This window comes from Hesperophylax consimilis, chromosome 8, assembly GCF_061612785.1.
Source record: "Hesperophylax consimilis isolate HC1 chromosome 8, BYU_Hcon_1.0, whole genome shotgun sequence".
Taxonomy (NCBI): domain Eukaryota; kingdom Metazoa; phylum Arthropoda; class Insecta; order Trichoptera; family Limnephilidae; genus Hesperophylax; species Hesperophylax consimilis.
In genome coordinates, this window is record NC_142843.1 from 30892022 (window position 1) to 30916239 (window position 24218).

General features: G+C 33.8%; 1 protein-coding gene across 1 annotated transcript in view; it reads left to right on the plus strand.

The window, feature by feature from the left end:
* LOC149421874 (5-hydroxytryptamine receptor-like) overlaps positions 1–24218 on the plus strand; it is a 186402-nt gene that overhangs the window by 16373 nt on the left and 145811 nt on the right. Inside the window, exon 2 of the mRNA XM_089634123.1 lies at positions 7422–7763. Coding sequence (XP_089490249.1) covers positions 7565–7763 — 199 coding nt within the window. The 5' untranslated portion in view covers positions 7422–7564. The remainder of the gene's footprint in view (positions 1–7421; positions 7764–24218) is intronic.

The window sequence follows — 24218 nt, forward strand, 5'->3', positions numbered from 1 at the left end:
ACAATGAGTCTTGTGAAATAATTTGTAAACTGCAGTAGTGACCCATGTGCGCATTTTAATGTAATTAATATACGCAGCGCAAGTTGGCACAAAAATGTCCACATTCTTAATGAATACGGCCAGCCAACGTGAGGTAGCCATTTAAGTGTATCACGGTTTCAATCGTTTTTTAAATGTCATTTTAATAATTCTACGTGTTATTTATCTACATATACAAAAATGAATGTTTGTTTTTATGTCCTCTGTAGACTCAAAAACGAATGGTCCGATTTCGCTGAAAATTTCAAAGTTTGTTCTTATTAGTGTCAGAAGTGTTTAGAGAGTGGTTTCAATGGCAGAAAAAGTCAGGGAAATTGTAAGGGTGCTTTCCAGCTCAGTCGGAAAATGAAACCAGAATTTTCTTTCTAGGGATATTATTATGGATATTGGATATTTATTTATTTTTAGAGTGGTCTGCATGTGTAGTGTTTTTTTATGGATGAAAAAATAAAAAAAGCACTAATGTCCATAAATCTTATTTTTAGTTTAAAAAAAATAAGCAACACGAACCACAATTCCAAAGTGGAGTTCTTGTCAAACTAAAGTGTTACATAACAAAGGGAAGGTAAAATTTAGGCGAGAGAAAGAGATTTTTTTCTGTGAACACTTGTTTTTCTAATGCGTAGGATGTATTGTCTTCTTCCCTCCCAAAGTAAGATGTCTGATCCCTTCCTCGACGATGGGTCCTATTCTATATCCATCCAGAAAAAGGTCCCTCAATGAAGTCTTTCAGAGACAGTGCGCCAATATACATTCGCCTCAAAATTCGGTCCCGTAACTTGTCTTCATGAGATCACAGAATTATCTCCTGTGATTCAAAGGTCCCACAAACATGCATCGCTTGTTAAACGATCAGTCGCAACTGTGGTAAGAGATTCCTTCCCTTCGTCAAAGTGGAATCCATCAATACTCCTTCGTCATCCTTGTTTCAAAACACGCACGTTTCTTTCGACATTAAGACCTAGTTACAATCCACGTAACTCTACAGCAATGCAGCGATCACGCGATTAATCACAAAAAACAATTCATCCAACTTTGGGCAAAACAAAATTAATTACTTAAACTCCAATCAATACGAATTCCAAAATCCTCCCCCAAAAACTCTCCACGGTCCCAAAACGTCAAAGCACATCCGCTGCCATCTTGACAGTTCTTCGTTTCCGTTCGATCAGTGTTGCCAACTGCTTTGACTTTGCGTAATGTAAAGGCGCATCCACACATTAGAGTAACTATGTTACAATGTCCGAGGAAGACTTAACGCATTACCTTTGCAATTGAATGAGATACGGAGTAGAATAAAAGTCGATATATTGTTGTTTTTTAATAGTAACAATGCAGTATAAAAAGTTGGGGACGCCAGAGGAAGACGTGGCACGATCAAGTGAAACAAAAACGTATACAAATTAAACTTTTCAATTTTTTAGAATAATATTATTTCCCCCTTAAAAATATTAAATAAAAAAGTTTTCAGGTACCTACACTAGAATTACCAACCTCAAAACTTTAATCCAAACCATTCACAATCCCGACCAATGCCAGGTACACGTCATCTGTGTGAATATATGTTTTTAAGCTGTAATATCTTTCACTGAAATTCCTTATTTATTTTGTTGTAGTTGTACAAAATTTTGTTACAAATCAATGTCAGGAAATGCAAAAGCAGTAAGTTATTTCAAGAGACACAAAGTGAACTTGAAAGAAGATCCAAATTGCCCAAAGGTACCTATGGTATTAAAAATAAATAAAACACGAGACGTTTCTTTATTTATGATAATTCCTACCTGACTGACAGCTTCGAAAGACGGTGTTTACAAACAAATCGACTAAATGTTGGATTTGTGAGTTGTGGAATTTTATTTACGCAATTGTAGATATCATTTTTTAGGATTTATGGAATTACTTTACTGAAAAATATATTAAGAGTGATTCCAGTCATGTTCATGAAAATATATCAATAGTGATTCCATTCAAAGGTTCATAAAAATATATCAATAGTGATTTTAGTCAAAGTTTCATAAAAAAAAAACAATAGTTATTCCATTAAAGGTTCATAAAAATATATAAATAGTAATTCCAGTCAAAAGTTCATAAAAATAAATCAATGGTGATTCCAGTCTTAGACACAAAAATATATCCACTTTTAGACACAAGCGCCAGCTTCTATAGAAGAGAAACATTAAAAAATCAAAAGCAGTGAAAACTTAATGAAATAATTGTATGAATTATCTTTGTTAACATTATTGGTTATTAAATAAAAAATAAATAAAATATATGTATATTTAAATAGTGATTCCAGTCATAAAAATATATCAATAGTGATTCCAGTCAAAGGTTCATAAAAATATATCAAAAGTTATTCCAGTTGAAGTTTCATAAAAATCTAAATATTCTAATATTTGTCTTTCTATTGTCTTTTAAAAATACTTTATTGTATTGTTTGATGATGCAAACGATGAACTCATTTAAAATTCACATTCTCTGTCTTACCGGGAGAACGCCTAACTACTACCTCTAACCACTTGACCATTGGGACTTAATTATTTAATGTCAGGGGCGTTTTCTCAGTAAGACAAAGATCCTGGGTTCGATTCCCATTTTATACCGTTTCCTTTTTTTCTGTGTCTTGTTCTGTTTCATGTTTCGTTTAGATTTATGATTATTATCTTCTTCTGTAATGATGAAAATAACTTATGTTGTAAATGCGCCTTTCTTAATCTGCTCCATCCGCCATTTGTTTGAGGCCGGAACTGCGGTTATGATTTATTTGTTTCCAACTGACAAGATAACTTTCTTGGACCACAAAATCATTTTCCTTCCATTTTGTAACCAAACTATTTTTTTTCAAAAGGGGCCTTTTTTCAGTAGCTCCGTGTGCCATTTGGCTCACAGCCAAATTATCGTATTGGGTCACGTAAAGAATTATAATGCATAGCATTGAACAGGTATCATAACATTTTTTTTTCAAGAGGCGCCAATATTTTATCTGCTCCGGGCGCCTTTGAATCAGTGCCGGAGCTGCGGTCTTTGTATGACTCTAATTGATCAGATATTCCATGATATGCCATCATTCCGGTTAATGTTCTTTGAATGGATTCAATTATTACATCGCAATGGTTTTCAATACCGGGAAATCAAAAAGCGGATGGGTATTGAAGTATACTTCACACATGCAATTAATGAATATTACGTCAATTGTAGCTACCTACTACCGGATTTTTTTAAAGGTTTTTTTTAAGATTTGAAAAGTGTGGAACACGTAATATGGAGCGTCTTGTTTTATTTTTCTCAGTTAAAAGTGTGTAACACGTTTCCTAATAAACTTTCAGTACATTCATAATATATCGGAAAACGAGTTAATGCACCTGTATTTTTCCTGTTAATACACAATGACAAGATGCGAATATATGAATTTTTAGAATTAGAATTTCCTTTTGATACACAATGACAAAATGCGAAAATATTAGAATTTTCTTACGTCGAAATCTCAAATTAATGTTTTAATGATAGTTTATTAAGAAACCTGTCCATTCATTCATTAAAAGCCTGCATCCCATGTGTAACCGGAATAAAAAAAATTAAGAGATTCTTAAGAAATTAGCAATAAATTTTTATCAGAAGTTTTCTCTGTGTAGAGTTTTGGAACATCCTATACAATAAAAAAAATATTAAAATTCAATATGGAAAAAAAATTAACGTTACAAGTTAAAAGCCAGTAGGATAGATTTTACTTCTTCAGATGTCACACGAGCAGATTTCCGGTTTAATTAAGATTTAGGCTTTGAGATACTAATACTATCCGATAGTAAAATCCTGGCTTCTTAAACATTTTGTATTTCTAAGAGCTAAGCTTTGAAAACCGTGATCCACTCGTGCGATTGGTGTCACATAAATTTACCATATTATTTAATTTAAACCATTCCTCAAAATATTAATACGTAAACATAAGAAACTGATTACTGCGGTTTATAGCCAATAAATCCATCTAGATTTCACCGTTTATCGCACATTTTTAGGTTATATATATATTTTGCACATTATGACGAGCCAACGCTCAAAATATGTTTGCAAACTTGGCATAATATGCCAAAAATCGCTCCTACGGTTATTTTTATATTTTGTTTTATTTGTATTAATCTTCCTCTCTCTCCGTTGTGTCCACATAAAATACTGAATTTTATTTCCGTTTTATTTATTACCGGCCGTTGAGCAAAAGAGCCAATAATTTTTAGATAAATGTCCAACTATTGCCAACGCTATTTTTAAATTAATTACATACGCGACCAATTATTTCTTTTATGACAAGTAATATAATATTAATCGAATTCTTATGTCAGCTACAATGTGAGTATCTACCTATAGTGTACATTCTCGTAATAATATATTGTATGGGGTAGTATAAACATTATTTCGTTCCTCGTACTTATTACATCTTTACTTTCTCCATTGTTGATATTTGAGATATCAAGTAATTCAGCTTTTTATAATGTTGAAACATTCTGTTTAATAAAATATGATATACCGGTACTCTTTTAGATTTGGTATTACTTTTTTCGTTGTTTTTTTTTGCTGATATATGTATATATATATTTTTTAAAAGAAAGACAAACATTCCCGGGTAACGAATAACCTCACAATATTTGAAAATCTCCTACTACCACCACAGTAAGCTGAAAATGTTGCTTGTGTTGTGATGGAGGACTTAGCCAGCCGAGGAATTGAACACACTACGCCCGAGTGGGACCCAAGCCCCAAGAGCAATATAAATACATATTTCGTAATGAGCGTCTACCATAGTACCCACCTACTTTCCCACCTGGTTTCAAATGTCATGTTAGGTATTATCAAAGCAGTCAGCGCGAACTAGTAATGACGTTTGGTGTGTAGAAAAAATCAGTAGATGTGAACAATGTTGGCGACACGAGTTGTACGCACTGTTTCGTACTAATAATGGGTTATGGCCTATCTCCCTCGTTTCTATGATTGATGACCTTAAATTAATTATTAGAGGAAGATGCGTGGATTCACCGAACTGAGCTCGGTGGACATACTTTAGCGGGCCGTTCATGTAGGTATTTCATTCGTACACACGTATTTTTTGAGTGGCTGTCCTTATACTCGTATGGTGGTGCTACATTATTTTGTTCTATTGATATGAATATAAGGAGTCGTATATTTTTATATCATAGCACCAATAAACAAAAGATTTTAAACAATAAATTATGCACGCATTGAATAAATATTAAATATATTTCGAATATAAAAATCTAATAGGCAATTCTATCTAGTTTCTAAAACGGTATTTGTTTTTACGACTTTTACAAGATGAAGAAATATATAGAACATTTGAAATACCTTGGAAATTAGATGATGCATTATTATTATTTTAAGATTACACAACGATAACTATCCCCTTTGACTGGATAATCAAAGTATATATCTTATGTATCTTTCCATGGACTATTTTATGTCAGGTGATATTTTACGTTTCAATTAGTAAGGTTTTCACATACGCGATCAATTGAATAAAATTTTCACCACGTTTTTTAGTAAGACCCTTTTAATAATTTAGGTAAACTTTAAAAAAAATTAACCACTAACAATAGAAAATACGTAATTTGTAAAAATAAATTAATAATGACTTAACACTTCCACATAATAAGGACGGGTTGTTTCAGAGAATTTGAACAATTCTTCAAATTTCAAAGTTAATTTTCAAGTTCTGTGAAAGATTTTTTCAAGTTTTGTTATTAGTTCAGATCTGTCAAACAACTAGCCTATGACGATATAATAACAGAACTTGAATATGACTTTCACAGAACCCAAAAATGAACATTGAAATTGTCTTTGAAATATTGGGGCAATAACAGTTTTTTCAAAAATTCATATAAAAGTTGCATTTGTTGAATTTTATGTGTGATTTATGTATCTAAAATAGTTTGACAATGATGATTAAACTCGAAAAACTTATTCAGTAGTTTTGGCCAACTTTCGGGGTAAAATACTCAACTGTGCGGCCATTGTAGCCGCCTCAGAACAAAAATCTTCTAGTGAGGTGGGTTACTTTCGTGTTAGTAATTTTGATTATGTTATTGCAATAAACGCCCGGGTTGCCGGCAGTTAAAATAAATAAAATAATTGTCCCGGTAAGAAAAAAGTTGGGACCGTTATCTTTTTATTTTTTATTTCATGTTTTTTCATGTTTTGTTCAAATTAGAATTCTGATGATAAAATTCAAATGAGGTTTGTAAGCTTCAATAAGTTAACCCAATAAATTGAAAATGTATGTACCTCTATGTAATTTCACTAAACAGACCCTAAAGTGTGACCCATTTGAGTCATCAATAATAGTAACAGAGGAGATTGGCCATGAACCATCATTAGTGTGAAACCGCGCTCACAACGCGTTCCACCAACATCGTTAAACCATAGACAATACAATCTAACTTTATCTGATATACGCATCTGTGAATTGTAGTAGCATGGGTCTATAAATATCTATCTACTGTTTCTACCCACTCCAAACGCATAAAAATGTATTAATGGCTGCCCACTTTTGATAGTCCATGCTGTTTGATCGCAGCTCTATCACTGTCGACAAGTCGGCACCCTTCCATACCACATCTTACTTTGTTTCTATTATACAGAGTGTCAAGGGACATACTTTTTTTAAAACAAAAAACATAGAAAATCAGTAGGTATTCGATAGCACGGAAAGATTTGAGGGGTTTGGCGGTTACTTGTTTGAGTGATCAGTGACGACATGCGGAATAAATATAAAAAAATAGTTTTGTGAAAAAAAAAAAAAAAAAAATAGTCACCGGAGACCAAAATTTCGTTTGATATTTTACTTCAAATAATGTAAGGAATCATGGTTAAAGTAAGTCAAGTTCATTCGTTAACACCCTGTACATGGGTTTTCTCTCTAGTAAAGGTATAATAATTATTTATTTATTTATTAACGCCTATTAAGGCTTTTACATACATGTATAACAATATTTAAGAAATTATACTTATAAATAGTGCAGGAAATGACTATTTAAAACACATATATAAAACAAATATTGAATTTGATCCACACAGTATGTAGGTACAAATTAAAAATATAAAAAAATCCAATATAATTTTTTTCTTTCAGCCGAAAAAATACTGTTAACGTGCAAAATACTGTACTACTGTCAATTTAAATAGCCTTATCAAAATATTCCCCTACTTGATGCAAAAAACTTGAATAAGGTATGCTTATATAATGAAATTGATGTACTAAATATATCAACAACATCGGAGTATTTGTTTCCTAGCTGTTGAATCCGTCGCATAGGAGTGTGATATTGGGACGTTGATATAGAATTGTTACAATAATATTGAACAATCTTTTTTTTCAGATGAAAAGCAGCGGGTGCGTGAGAAGTGAATACGAGTAAAACAAGGGTAGGCGTGATGTGAGCAGAGACACGCTTGTGCTGCTAGTGTAAGGTGTGAGACGGGTGTGCGATGTATGCGGCCATGAGCGGCGGCTAGCGGCGGGATGGATGGCGGGGAGTGGGGCTGGGCGGCCAACTGCTCGTGGGTCGGCTGCGAGCCCTGGGGGCTCCCGGAGCCCAACGGCACCAACTCCTCGCAGGGGGCGGAGCCCGGGGGCCCGTCGGATGAGGGCACCGCGCGTCTGCTGCACGCCGTGCTCAAGGCGGTGCTCCTGGGCGTGCTCATTCTCTCCACTGTGATCGGTGAGTCAACATCTGTGTATCAATCTGTCTATCAATATCTGTCTGTCTCCTTTTGTCTATATCACTAGGTAAGCATATTTAGCTATGTCTATCTCCTTTTCTATATCACTAGGTGACCGTCTTTATCTGTCTCTACCTCACTCGCCAGTCACCGTCCGTCTATATATGTATGTCTATCTCCGTTAGTTTATATCACTGCGTCAGTCTTTATATATATCTATCTCTATTGGACTCTCAATTTGTGTCTTTCTTCTTTTGTCTATATGACTGAGGGAGTGTCTTTATCTGAGTCTATCACAGCTGCCACTTTCAGTCTGTCTCTATTTGTCTATATCACTAGGTGAGAGTCTTTATCTGTGCAAATCCCACGGGCCACTTTCCGTCTGTATGTATCTTCTTTTGTCTGTATGGACAGTATTCGTGGTCGAGGGGTAACGCTCTCAACTTGCAAGCCGAAGGTCGCGGGTTTAAATCCTGGCGTGCGCAAGTGAATTTTATTTGATTGATTTGTGTTATTTAAGAATTTATTCATTTACATAGTATACTATGTAATATAATACATAGTATACTTGCGGCACATTCCAAAGTGGAAGATACTCTCAATATCACCCTGGTGTAAGGCCATCATTAAGAATTGAAACGTTGCTTGAAATGGCTTTAGTTGTGTTTGGTGACCAGATACTGATTAGCCAGGTACTCCCCACATTCCTCTTCTCATCTCTTCCCCCTCCCCACAACCTTTAGCCTCACAACATAATAATAGATATCTATCTCTATTCAACATGTATGATGAAGGAGGTAAACAATCAGTTTCCTTATACCGTCGTTAATAAAGTGGTGGGGCCTCTCCAATTTGCCTATCTCTCTCGGCGAGTGTCTCCATCTATATCTCATGTCAAAATGTCTCTCCCTACATCTCGCCTAGTGAGTGTTTCTATTTGTGTCGATAGCATATGGGGAACCGCACACCTACTGCATCCCGTGATCGGGGTGGTGCTCCTGAACACGCTCATTCACTTTACTGTAAGTGCCTCCAAATCTCTATCTCTCGTGTATCTCACTTGGTGAGTCTGCCTATTTGTGTTTACCTCCCTGTGAGTGTCCCTACATGTGATTATCTCTCCGTGTCTCTCTAATTCGGCGCCATGTGGGGCACCGCGCGCCTACCGCACGTCGCGCTCAAGACCATACTCCTGGTCGCGCTCACTCTCCCCACCGCACCGTGTGTACAGCTTTTATCCCCCATGGTGTCTATCTCCCCCGCGGAGGCTGCGCGAGGAACGGCGGTGAACCTCCTCCGGTCGATAGCACCCGCCTCCCCGCTGAAACCCGACACCCGATACGCTATTCGCTGCTCCTGAGCTTGAAACTCAACAACTAATTATTTACAGAGCATGGCACAATCCACTAAGCGAGTGGATTTCAAGTATAAGTAATTAATATGTACAAGGGAACCGAATAATGAAGTAGACTAATGCGTGAATGTCTAATATTTACACTTAATAATTATTTACAAGTGAACCTGAGCAAATGAATATGTTCTACAATAGCATGACATCATTGATTCAACAATGCGCCCCCAGACGTCCCTTTCGTCAGCGGCCCGGCCTCTATTCGCATAGCCCTTGAAGTTGCTGCCCATTTATGTAATTCACAAGTAAAAAAAATAATTGAAAACAAAAAAATATGTTTTTTTGGGTTTTCAGCAATATGGTTCAATGATCCAAATATCAACGCCGCCACTGAATAATACCATACAAATACAAAATCCTTTTTATTTTAAAATAAATTTTTCAAAAATCTCATATATATTTTTTTTTTATTACATGATAATACATTACAAAATGATAACCAAGTAATAATGTATTATTCCCAGTGAGTTTATAAAACTCATTTCGGGAAAAACAACATTAGAAAGGACAAGGCAAATAAATAAAATACATTAAAATAAATAAACGTAGATGTTATTATGGAGTTCCAGAGAAAGATTGTGTTAGTCATTAATGAAACTGCTAAGGAAATAGCTTTTAAAAGCTTTTGCCAATGTTTTTTTGTTCGTTGCCGGAAGTTTTAAATTACTAGGTAACGCGTTATATTGTTTATGTGCAATGTATTGTAAGGAGTTAATTCCAAATTTGGTCATGTAAGTAGATGACGATAAATGTATTTGATTTTGTGATCGTGTTTTGTGCTGGTGTATATCAGAATTAAAGACTGGTTTAGTGTTGGTGTGTGAGGAGTGTTGAATTATTTGTAGAATGGCAGTTGTGATGTTATACTTTGGCAGGACTGTAAAAGGAAGTATTTGTGTCTGTGAGTATATATCTTTGACATGTGTATTCCATGGCAGATTATATATATTACGTACAGCTCTATTTTGAATTACTTGTATTTCGGAACTTTTTTTTGGTAATGGTGCCCCAGATACTAACTAGATAACTCAGGTGGGAGTGGATCATAGCATAATATGTTGCACGCAGTAAAGATGTGGGGAGCACACCTTGGAGTCGATAAAGTACACCGGTTATCGGGGAAATTTTGGATTTTATATTCTCAACATGGGAGTTCCACGAAAGGTTAGAGTCTATGAGTAACCCCAAATATTTCGTTACTTGAACATGTTGTAGCTTTTCATTTCCAAGAATGATATTCATACCCATTTTATCTTTTTTTCCGAAAGTAAGGTAATGGGTTTTTTTAACATTGAGGCTTAATTTGTTGCATCGAAGCTATTTAGCCAGATTCGCGAGATCTTTATTCATTAGAGCTTCAAGTTCCTTCAGATTTTTACAATGGTAGTAAATCACAGTATCATCAGCGTAATGTTGAAGTTTTCCCGAGATGCCACATTTAGTTATATCATTGATGTATATAGTAAGAAAAGTAGAGGTCCGAGAATCGAGCCCTGTGGCACTTCACATGTGATTTTTCCAAAGCCGCTTAGGTTCCCTCCGTTATCGACAAGGCAAAACCTATCAGCTAGGTAACTTCGGAGCAAATTTAAAGATTTCCCGACTATTCCCAAATGTTCCATTTTCTGTAGAAGTATTTCATGATCTACCGTATCAAAGGCTTTTTTCAGATCTATAAATATAGCTGCCACATATTCGCCCTGGTCTATGTACTGCTGAATGTTAGAAATGAAATCGAAGGTGGCACATTGGGTATTGGAGTTTTTTCAAAAGCCATATTGCTGTGGTGTTAGGATATCGTTGCTAGAGATGTATTTTATCAGTCTATCTTTGATAATTGACTCGAACACCTTTGAAAATACCGATAAAATCGATATTGGACGATAGTTAGAAAACACTTCTAGCAGTCTTCTTTACAAATTGGTATAATTTTGCTAGCTTTAACTGGTTTGAAAATATTCCGAGCCTATGGAGAAGTTGATAAGTTGGGTTAGGTGCCCCGCTAGTTCTTCTTTACAGGTTTTAAGAATGCACGGTGTTACTCTATCGATTCCTGCCGCTGCATTCGACCTAAGCTTCGAGATGACCTTTATTACCTCATCCTTAATCGTCCTAGTCATATATAAGGATTTTCGTGCCTTTGGTTCTACATATATTGTATTACAGTCATCCGGGAATGATGGAATGGCAGCTGCCAATTTTTCTCCGACTGACAGGAGAAACTCATTAAATGCCAACGCTATTTCACTGTGTTCCCTAATTTCACAATTATTTACGATGAGAGATTCAATTGTGTTGGTTGGTTTATGTACACGGTTAGACAGAATTGAGTTAATGGTTTTCCAAGTTTTTCTTGGGTTAGTTAGGCTTTGTTGAATGCTATTGATGTAATATTTGTTTTTCAAACTTCTCCTATAATAAGTTATTATGTTTTTAGTTTATTTTTACGTATTGCAAGAGTAATATTACCTTGGTCTTGTTTCCACTGCTTGTGAAGCTGGTTTCGTTCCTTGATTAGAAAATTCAGTTTAGAATCAAACCAAGGTGTATTTAGATGTTGCCGCTTTCCTGTTTTTACGTTTGGTGTAGTTTTACCTGCGTCTAATGCATTTTCGACATAATTATTAAAAAATTTGTAACCGTCTTCGGGTTTGGTTGCAAATTTTTTAGTCGCAATATAAGATTTCCCCGCCATACTGTTGATGATAGGTTTAGTAAAGTGTGGTTTAGTTCTATTATTAAACAATTTTTTCAAATTATTCTTAAAGTCAACAATTAGTATATTATGGTCACTAAGCGGGTCATCTATATTCGATATGGTTGTTAAAATGTTTTGTCTGTTTGATATAACGTGATCTATAATAGTGCTGCTTGTATCAGTGACTCTCGTGGGATATGATTTATTTTGTATTGAGAAATTGTATTTTAATAAGGTGTTGATAAAATTTCAAGAAGAAGGTATGTTTATGGAAGTGTCAATGTTGAAATCTCCGAGTATTAATGTATCTTGTCTGCTTTTGTTCAGTATTTTTTCAAAATGTGTTAGGAAATCGTGCATGTTGTTTGGGTTAGGTTTTCGATAAATGGCATAAATTTTGACTGGTTTCCTATTACTGCTGCAAACACTAATACCTAAAAATGAATTTTCGTTGGAAAATTTTTTAATGATAGAGCACTTCATAGAATCCAGAAAATATATGGCCACACTTCCTCCTCCTTCATTATTCGTATGACAACATTCAAAGTCATAAAAAAGAATATAAGAAATAATAGGTAGTTAAAGAATAAAAGGTAGTAAAATAATCAGTAAAAAAAAAAATTAAAAAATGTTAGCCATTACAAAAAATATGTATGTTTGGGTGGCTTAGCGGGACTTTATAATACTTAGTCATTGAGGAAGAAAATAATACTAATAAAACATGAAACGGAATGAGACGTAGAAAATAAAAAGGTAACTGCCACTGTGACCTATTTTCTTTCGTCTCTTTTGTAATAATGATAATTTGCATACCTATCACCAAACACTCTGATTTTAAGCCATGTATAAAATGGGTTGTGAATGTCAAAATGCACCTACCATTTCATGAAAAGCTCATCAAATTTCCATTACAGCGTAAAATTTTATCCATTTCCCCGTTAAAATGTCGTCCTAAAAGCTTCCAAATACAAAAGCAATTTGTTACGGCTTTTACTTTCAAAATTATTTCATTCGTGTGAACATTATGCAACGAACTCAATTTAATTTTAGAAATCATTTATTTTTATCGTAGGTATACGTAAGTGACGTTCTGTCACGTTAAAATGGAGTAATAGTAATAATAATGATTGGATTATTTGTATAGCGCCGTTTTCGTGAGAAAATCACCCCAAGGGCGCTTAACAACTTAATTTATGCATTTAATCTATTCCCATCACTTAGACTAATAACGGATTACTATTTTTTAAATTTAATTAAAATAAAATTTAATAATATAATTATTAAGTTCTGCAAGTATTTTTTGGTTTTTGTTATTGTTTCAGTTGTTTCGGTTTTCAATGCCATTTTCAAACTGTGGTTCTAACCAAGTTTAGACGACTTATTTATATGATTCGATTTTACCCCCTCCCAATTAAAAATAATTTATTACCAGTTAAACTGATTTACTAATAAAATAATTGTGACAATAGATTTCATATTCTGTGGGGGTATTTTGAAGTCTGTTTTCCCTAGATTAATGTTATCTTAATTGTTTAATAATGACGTGGTAGCTATTTATTTATTTAATTAAATTAAAAAAAAAAAAAATGGAATTCTGCGAATTAAACTCAAACACGATACATAACTTATTACTAGTTGCTTATAAATAAGTTTGATAGCTAGTGACTTATAACTAGTAGTTTATAACTACGATTGATGTCTAGTGATTTACAACTAATACTTTTAATTAATGCCTTAAAACTATAAATATTTTTATGACCGAGTAGGTATTTACAAAATACTGCTAACAGACTTACAAGTACGAGTTAAACTAGAGATTTACTAGAGTTATAATTTCTCTGTGGAAAGATATAAAAAATATTATAAAAAAAAGTTTACGCGTAATATATGGTTATTACATTAAAGTGGGTAGTCTTGGAAGAAGGTAAATCTCCTGGACTGAGCATTGAAATACTACTGAAAAAATGCGGTCATACAAGTTGAAAAAGTCAGTTTTTAGTTTTGCGCTGAACTCAGATGAGCTGTCGATTTTTCACAAATGTGAAGGGAGTTTGTTCAAAGCTGTTGGGCCTGCTACTGCAAAAGCCCGGTCTCCAAAATTGGTATTGAGATTGCGCATAGGTACTGAGAATCTACCCATGGTTGTTGAAGATGATGATCGAAGGGTTGCTTGCCTAGTATAAACATCGTATGGAATGCAGAGTTCTGATAAGTAGGGTGTAATATAGCGTCATGTAATATATTGCTTTGAAAACTATCCAGCAGAGTTGGAATTGGATTCTCTCAGGTCATTTAAGCCAATGAAAGTTCCCCAGATGTTGTGAGATGTGAGAATATTTGGAAACACCGGTTATCAGCCTTGCTGCAGCATTCACAACTGACTGAAGTATGTCAGTGTATATTTTACTGAGACTTGCATATATGGCATTGGTAATAGTCGAGTCGTGAAACAACGTAAGAGTTTACCAACATCATTTGTGAGTATTTTCACAAATTAAAAACGTGTGAAACCATTAAAAACTTATATGGTCCTGATCGCCCCACTAAAATGTAAAATTTTCGTAAATAATAATGGATTTTAAAAATGGACCAACATCGCTTGTTCCTAATAGGTTCTTTCGCGATTTAAAAACGGTTCGAATAAGACAATGACGTTGGCGCCGCTATTGGTTGCTAACACAGTCAAGTGGCCTCGGCACCCGGAACTGTCTGCAAATGCCGGCCGGTGACGTCACAGACGCCTTCCAACAAATTGTTTTGGCGACAAACAAAAAACATTCATATTAATCGATGTAGAAAATTTATTCGTCGACCTATTATTAAAATATATACACATTATTTTCGTATTTTTTTGAATAATGCAGATGAGAATTCCATTACTCAAGTTTGAAAATGTGTAGGTTTATAATTATTACAACATAGAAATAGGAGCATTGCAGCCTGTTGTTCAGTTGCTAATTGTTGATTGATTGATTTTTTTCAAAGATGATTATTGTCATTTATGTAATCACGAGGTAAACAGAGATAACTATGTTGTAGGAATGTCTGGCGTATCCGTACCAAGGGAAATTTTCCCTTACTTTGGATAAAATAATTTAACTATTTCCAATACCGAAGTTCTATCTTTGGCCTACATACCGTCTAAGATTCAATTATGTAAATTTGTGACATCCGTTTTATTTTAGTTATAAGTCAGTAATAGATCGTACTTTTATGGATTTTTTGTTTAGCGAGTGAATAAATTACATTGCACTAGAGTAATTTTTACTAGTAGTTCTGTAAAACCGTAGACTTCGCGTAATGTTGATTTTTCCGACTAGAAAGCTTGTGCGCCAAAGTGCATTAGCGCGCTCTGGCGGAATAAAAAGGTACTGTCAAACACCGCTACCATCTTTACAAGGTTGACGAGACCCGAAACACACAAACATATTTACAGAAGACGAAATGCAAAGAGGCCGAATTGAAATAAGATTTCCCTACGCTCAGTCCATTAGTATTATGGTTTTTATTGTAAACGCGAATCAAGTTCTCAGACAACGGAAATTATATGGTCCTTATTCTGTAAAATAGCGTTAACTCTCAAACACGGAGATCTGATTTATTAATAATAACATTTTCTGATTATTAAACGCGAAATTTAGGGAAAACTTCCTCTTTTGACCTTTGTGATCATATTTCATGTAACATTTTTAATTAGTACTAAAATGAAACACTACTTTTAATAGAGAAAGGTTTTAATAATCTTCATAAAGTAATTTTATATTATTTAGGAGGTGGATGTAATAAATTAATTAACAAACAAGACTTTAATATCTTAAAAACCATAAAATTTTTAAACACAACTCTGGTAAGAAGGGAAAATATAAGTCATGCATTTGATTTACGAAATTGGTATTCCCATAAATGAAACCATATGAATTTACGAAGTAAATTCTTAGAAAATTTATCGAAATTATCTGAAAGGCGAAAAATATTAGATCAATTTTATTGCATAAAATTGTTAATTCAAGAATTGACTGGCCTGACGCTATACATCTGGTGTCATACCAGATGGAATATTATTATTTCACAACAATAACACCGTGTTCAATTCTGCATGGAGAGAATACACAGCAATTAATTAATTATGTCGCTGATATGTTCGTTTTAAATTTTGACACATTTTAAGCCAAATTAGTTCAGCACTTTTTTGTAAATATAAGGTTAATGCTTAAGGTTAAGCTTAAGTATTCGCAATATCTTTTTTAATTTTTTTCAATTTTTCTTAACCCTTGAAGTTCTTTATTATGTTGTATTTCATGCAAATTTTTTTTATGTTATACTGTTTTTTCGATTTAATTTATAATCTTATGAATAAATAAATTTAAAAATCATATGTTGGAACAGGTCGCTCCGAGTTACGCGTTTCCGAGGCATATTATGTTAACATGTTTTACATATCAAATAACTACAGTGAAATTTACAACTAGACGCCGATAACTTAGGTAATTATCGACCCGTTTCAAACTTACCATTTATTTCAAAAATCCTGGAGAAAATTGCTGCCGCACAAATAACCAGTCACTTGAATTCAAATAAATTATTCGCAAAACGTCAATCTGCGTACAGAAAGTTTCACTCAACTGAAACCGGGCTACTTCGTATGCTATCAGACATAACTCTTGCAGTAGAGTCATGTAAGTTATCATTTATCTCACTTCTCGACATGAGTGCAGCGTTTGACACGATTGATCATGAATTCTTCATTAGGAGATAAGAGGAAAAATTTGGTTTGAATTCCGACATAAAAAATTGGCTGGTATCCTATTTATCCAATTGCTTACAAGCCGTGAGGGTTGGAAATAAATTGTCCAACTTCGCAACACTTTCTTCAGGGGTACCCCAGGAATCCGTTTTGGGTCCACTTCTCTTCATCCTTTTTACAAATGATGTCGCCAAAATAATCGAGTCATTTGATCTCTTGCCTCACTGCTACGCTGATGGTCAGCAAGTTTATTTTTACTGCGCTCCAAATGAAATCAATAGTCTCAAGATCCGTATAACTGAATGTCTAGAAGCAATAACTCGTTGGATGTCTTCAAACAAGCTGAAGCTCAATCCATCTAAGACTGAGTTTCTCTGGGCAGCCACAAACAAAAGTCAACATTTCATAGACGATTCACCTATTACTATTTTCGGCAGTGATATCATTCCAAAAACAACAGTCAAACTTCTCGGTGTCAATTTAGATTCAGATTTTTCGTTTAGAAGTCAAATAAATAGGACTGTAAGCACCGTTTTTTTTTCACCTAAGACAACTCCAGTCTGTCGGAAGAAACCTTCCTACAGAAACAACAAAACTACTTATCAACTCTTACGTAGTCTCACGTCTCAATTACTGCAAGCGGCATTTATGCCAGCCTTCCAAAATATCAAATTGACAAAATTCAATCAGTGTTTAATGCAGCAGCACGGATGATAACCGGGGTTTCAAAATATTCGCACATTTCAGAACACCTTCGTAACCTTCACTGGCTCAAGTGCCCTGAAAGAATCCAGTACAAACTGTGCTGGATGGTGTTTAAATCCAACAATGAAATGGCCCCACCCTACATCTCTGAACCATGCGTCCCGGAAAACCCCGGTCTGGGGCAGTCAACTCTTAGATCAGCAACATCATCAGCTGCAGGAAGACTGATAGAACCTAAGCGCAAGCCAAATACTAAGTTTGGTGATCGCGCTTTCGGAGTATAAGCATAACAAGTCTAACAGAATTTAGGTCTAAACTAAAAACTTACCTTTTTAAGCTGTCGTACCCTTAAATTAAATATACCATTCCTAAGAAAAAGCCCAATTATATTCAATTTTCCAATTAAGTCCTAAATCTTGTATCTACATTTCGCCAATAAACAATTAGATAATTTTAATTAAGTGTTAATCGTAATAAAGTGACCTACCGGGTAAGTATTGTACTGTATATTATCTCCATAAATAGTTAAGTAATAACATAGATCACTGTAGAAATCTATTATAAGTTTGTACAGCGCCCTTAAGGTGATTTTGCACAAAAACGGTACTATACAAGTCATACAATTATTATTATGATTATTATTATTATTATTAAGCTCCCAACCAAAAGCCAGAATACATATTCACCAAAAAATAAACAGTTTTTTGATAGACCTCTACGCTATAAGGCGATTGCTGAGAAGTCTGCTTTCTTTCTTTATTTAGTTTATCTTTGATCATTTTATAATGTACGTATTATTTTTCAATTTTACATTATATACCTACATACTATTAATTTATGTTTCTTTTTGATTTTCTTTTCAATTAATTTCATTTTATGTTTTCTTTAATTATTTATGTTTTTTGTGTATAATATTAATATTATTCAATTGTTTGTGCAACCATATAACATGTAATTTTTACAATTAATACATGTTTATGTAATTATTTGTCTCCCCAATAAACTAAAATAAAAAAATACAGATAAACGTAAATGATGAAAGTAGAATTTTACACCGTTTAAAAAATGTTACCATTGTTAAAAGCAGAACTTTTTAAACCGAAAAAGTAGAACAAAAGGGGCCTAATTTAACTGCCCCAGGCACCATTTAGCTCAGTACCCTCAAACTACCTCCATTTAATGTTTCCCAGATAGCCCAAAGCCATTATTGTTTTGAATAATCTCCATCAGATGCCTTAAAGAGTCTACCTTACAGGGAGCTTACCCTTGATACAGATCTGTAATAAATGATTGTAAGTAGGAAACCAATAGACCGTCTAGCGTGAAATCGTGCCAAACGGTGCGCAGTAAATAATTCAAGAGAATACTATTGAATTTCTTTAACTTTATTCTCAAAACCTTTTCTTTTTCATATTGTAAAATGATCATTTTATTTGTTCGTTTATGTTATCAATTGTGGTACCATTGAAGAAAAAATCACTTAGTTTACTTTGTTTTACGCCCAGCTGGGCTTTTACATAGATCAAAACAGAATATAGCTAGTGAGCTATCGGAAATTAAACATAAAGTTTTTAAAGACTGAAATAAAGTTAAACTGATAAACTAAATATGTAACAATATTATTAAAGTATGTAACAGTAACATAAAATAAAATATAAACCAAAACAATACATCATACAAGATAAATCACTATAACCACATTAACAACGTTACTATAATTTGTATGAATAGATTATGATTTGCGATAAATGTCAGTAAATATATCAATAGTACCGCCTATACTAGTTGCCCAGTCATGCATCCTATTGGTTAGTTAATATGTCTGATAGTTGGTTGTGTCCTGTATTCCTAGTCGGTACGTGGAATTTAATAGTGGCGACGATGGCAGGGTTGTCAATAAGTTGTCAGTGACTTTGTGTAATTCAACAATTTCTGACATAATTATCCTGTCAGACATGCAATTGATTAATGAGATGCAATTGATTAATCAAACTGAGATAATTAATATATGGAATCGGAATTTCAAGCTTAAAATTTATATATCTAAGAAAGTTGTGGTGAACTTGTTCTGTATTGTTAGAGTGAACTTTATACAAAGGGGGCCAAATAGTTGAATTATATTCCATTTGACTTCTAACCAATGAAATATAGAGCGTTCTTGTAAAATCTAAGGACTTAAAATCAATTAAAGTTTTGCAAAGTAATTTATAATTAGAGAGGTAATTTACGAGATATACAATTTTACTCATATTTTTTCACTTTTATCAATGGCCATAATATTACGGAATTGTAGTTTATAAATAAATAATTATAAATCCGGGGCTTAATGCATTAACTTTTACTTCTAGCATCCTTAAAAGTGCCTACGTCAAATTTGTTAACTATTTAGGAATGAAGTAGTTTATCGATTTCTTGACCCGAAAAATCTGAAAAAATATTTTGAATTCTACATTAGATACTTCCCCACCTTCCTCTTTCCCTTCCCCACTTACCTTCAGCCTCACAACATCCCCCAATTGGGGATGCCATAGTCTCACTGGCTCCAGACGGGAGCAGTTGGGACTCTTGTGAGGTATTCACTATAAAAAAAAAAAAAGATAGGTCACAATTTCATTAATCTAGAGCCCTAGACATATTTAGTCGATTCATTAAAATAAGGGATGTTTTTGAGTACTCTCCGGCATCTTAATCATATTACCAAAAACTCACATAGGTAGATTTAGCATCAACCTTCAGAAATATTAAAAAAAACCCTAAAAGATTTTTCACAAAAACAAAATCCAACTGGTAATTTAGGGGACGCTGGATTAACCTGCTCTAGAAATATTTTTTTCTTTAAAATCCTTTATCAAATCAAGACCAAACTTTTAAAAAGCCGACTATGACTCAATTATTACCTTGCTTCATAAGATCGATTGGGAATTCATTTATCAGGGTAATACATATCAATCCGTTAATCAGTTTGAATTCATCGGTTTTACAGAGACTCATCAAGCTAACCCGAAAGATTTCTGGCACCAATATATCAAATGAGATGCAACTAAATGATATAAAGACTACCCAAGGTCAAGTTATTTGCCGGCTTTTTGAAGCACTTTTAATCTGTTTACAAACTATACACAACAAACTATTTACCACAAATATCCGAAGATTTCTTTAATGAAAGCTTCGATACAATCAATGTATCGCCTTCAACGATATTAAGTAAATGTAAGAATTTGAGAACCAACAATTCTACCTATTTTTTAAAAGCGTGCAGAGATGTCCTGGCTAGACCACTTAGCCTACTTTTTAACACATCACCACAAGATGGTGTTTTTCCAGTCAAATGGAAAACTGATTTTTTTAACTCCCACCTTTAATAAAGGTTGCTAAAGCAATATAAACAAATATCGAACCATCTCTAAATTTCACTGCATAGGAAAGTTATTTTAGTCAGTAATATATGACTCACGTAAATATCATTATCATTGAGCAACACGGATTTTTCCCTTGGCGTTCCACAACAGCACATTTTTTTGAATGCCCCCAATTCTTCCGCAATACAATTGAAAAGCGTTTACAAGTGGAAGTGGAACACGGATTTTTGCAATGTATTTACACCAGTTAAATCAGTACTCATCAAGAAGCTGGAAAAGATTGGCATAAATGGAAATACTCTGACATGGTTCAAGAGTTATATTACTGAAAAAAAAAGGATACTCCGCCGAATTTTTTACTCTAACGTCGCGTCGGTAATTCCGCAGAGCTCGCATCTTGGACCCTTTCTGTTTTTAATCTATATCAACGATATGGTATTAAGAATTAAAACCTCAAAATATTTTCTGTTTGCTGATGACCTTAAGTTGTACAAAAAAATACATCTTTAGAAGATTGCATCGATTTGCAAGAAGATTTATAATCACTTCATGAATGGTGCAAACCAAAAGATTTATATTTCAATGAAAACAAATGTGCCATCATTTCCTTCACAAAGATCATTAGTAAATTTTAAAACACATATCACATTAACAATGTTACTTTATTGAATTCACAACTTCAATTAAATACTTGGACGTGACGTTTGACTCGTTACTTAGCTTCAATGAACTGATTTTCAAAAAATGTATCTGATAGTATTAATACCCTTGTGTCTGGACGACGTAGGCCCTCTGATTGGTCAAATTTAAATTGTCTGTTTCGGTTAAATTCCGCTAACTTGAAAATTAAGACACAATTTCATAATAAAATGGGATCACCAGATTTCTTCAAAAGCATCGTTTCTGCTCATATAATTTTTGGATAATATCGAAGAAATAACAATCCATTGGATTCATTACATTACGGTAAAAATTATCCACAATTACGTATTAAAATTTGACGTTTATCATTATTCAAGCGAAAGACAGATTGTTCGGTGTTGCCAGCGTATATGGATTTCCAATCAATGTAAAAAACTTTTATAGCCAGTTAGTGTCAAGCAATGTACAATGTCAGTGTGATTATTTAATGTGAGATATATTATAATTTTAAATAATAAATATAATATAAAATTATAAATCCACCATTATAAAGCCGCCTGCAAAAATAGCCAGTTCCACTCGATACTTAAATACGTAATTAATTATTTTATGATATTACAACACCGACCCCATGCGCTGCCATGTTTAATATGTGATTATTGCGGAATTATTGACGTTGATAACCTAGATATTTGTTTTAAAAACTACCTGTGAATTGCTAAAAAGAAATATTTTGTTTTCAGATTATTATTTCAATTTAATAACTATGGCTAAAAGGAATGTGGACAATATTTTATCAGAATAAGGAAGTTGAGTCCATTTTTTTATTTATTTTTTTATCAATGTTCGCATTCAAACTTAAATACGAGTATTTTTTTTTAAAGTCTCTTTTCATAATTAAATTAATTCTCAAAGTTTAAATTTCACTAAGCCCGCCAAAACGAGTGGAATCCGAGCGGTAAGAGGCGGGGTGTGGGTGTGACGTCATTCAAACTGTGAGAACCACGTCGCTTAAACATTTTGTATGGAAAAAAATTTAATTCTTCAATAAGGAATTCCAGTAATTTTTTTACCAATGTTAACCGTCTATTAGAATTGATGTTATTAAAAAAAATGATTAAGATTTCATAGTTAAATTAATATTTTAAGTTAGAATATTTGCTTTTCCCGCCCAGCACGGTATTGAAGACGCTATTTGTTGACCGCCGCGCAGAAAAATAACGGTTTACAGCCCAGTTTACTGTGAGACTTATCTGCGCGGCGGCCTGAAGTGTAATCACATGTAATGTGACATGTATAATAATAAAAACTTCTAAGCGATGCAGTAAACAACATATTATTATAAAGCACTATACGAATATGTATCTTTAGAAATCCATTTCATATAATAATAACAACAAATACCTACATATATTTGACAATAGATGGGAACTATTTTTTTCACATAGATCCTATTGATAAAGCGGTTTCTCCGGAAATGCAGCTGGTTTTCAGCAGTGCCTTATTATATGGTAAACAAAAGATGAAATATTTAAAAGCCATCACCACATTATAATATATATTATAATGAGTAGAGAATATTTATCATGTCATGCGAAAACAATAAATATACCTGCACAAAACTAGTGGTTATGGCGAAATGTCAGATGGGTAGATACGCAATGATTATTATACTGTAAAAATGTATTATATTTATCGTAACGTATAAATGAACATAATTAATAATTTGATATACTTACTTGGAAGCTTTAACTCTACGACCGGCTGCGATTTGGTCCAAATAAACGTTTGGCCCATACACCTCTCACATCTAAACCGATCTCTCATGTAATAGAAAGAGATGCACCATAGACATTGCGGTGATATACAAGCCACGACACATGTGACGTCAGAATTATTTCGACCAATCGTGGAGCGTATTCAGTTTATTGCTATTTAATGCTTTTTCAAAAACGTTTAACTAATTCTAAGAATAATAATATAGAAATATATTTATATATTTAGAATCGATATTTTTTGATCTACATGAACATATTTTTTATTAGACAAAATATTTTTCACTCAACTTCCTTATTGGACGAATTTCGGAATGTTCGAATGAGAGAGGGAAGTTTACCAAGGATCAATGTGCTATCAATAATCCTAATTATGTGTTTCCAGAACAGAATTATTTCGGCGTCATGTCAAAAGAATGTACAATCGAGCATTGCAAGGCGCTTCATTTTGAAGTTGAAAAAGGTAAACTGTTACATTCTTGCTGTCATAATGGAAAAATAATACCACAAATTTTAGCTTATCCTCCAGTACTCAACGCATTATTGACAGGAGATTGCAGTCAACATAAAAAACTTTAGGAATTTTATTCGTCAATATAACAGTGCTAATGGATTTGCCTCATTTGGAGCGCAGATTTTTTTTTTTTTTTAGTGAAAACCTCACAAGAGTCCCAACTGCTCCCGTCTGGAGCCAGTGAGACTATGGCATCCCCAATTGGGGGATGTTGTGAGGCTGAAGGTAAGTGGGGAAGGGAAAGAGGAAGGTGGGGAAGTACCTGGCTATTCAATTTTGAGCAACGTTTCAATTCTGAATGGTGGTCTTACACCAGGGCGATACTGGTAGTATCTTCCACTCTGGAACGTGCCGCAAATATACTATATATTATTTTAATTAATTAATTGTGAAATAACACAAATTAATCAAATAAAATTTATTTGCGCACGCCGGGTTCGAACCCGCGACCTTCGGAATAGCAGTCCAATGCGTTACCACTGGACTATGCCGGCCGTCAAATATCCCAGCTAATATCCCAGGTAATGGTCCATATTGTTTAAAAATTTCTGGTGAGGTTTATCATATGATTTCCAGAAGTATACATGTTGAAGGTGAAATACCTTC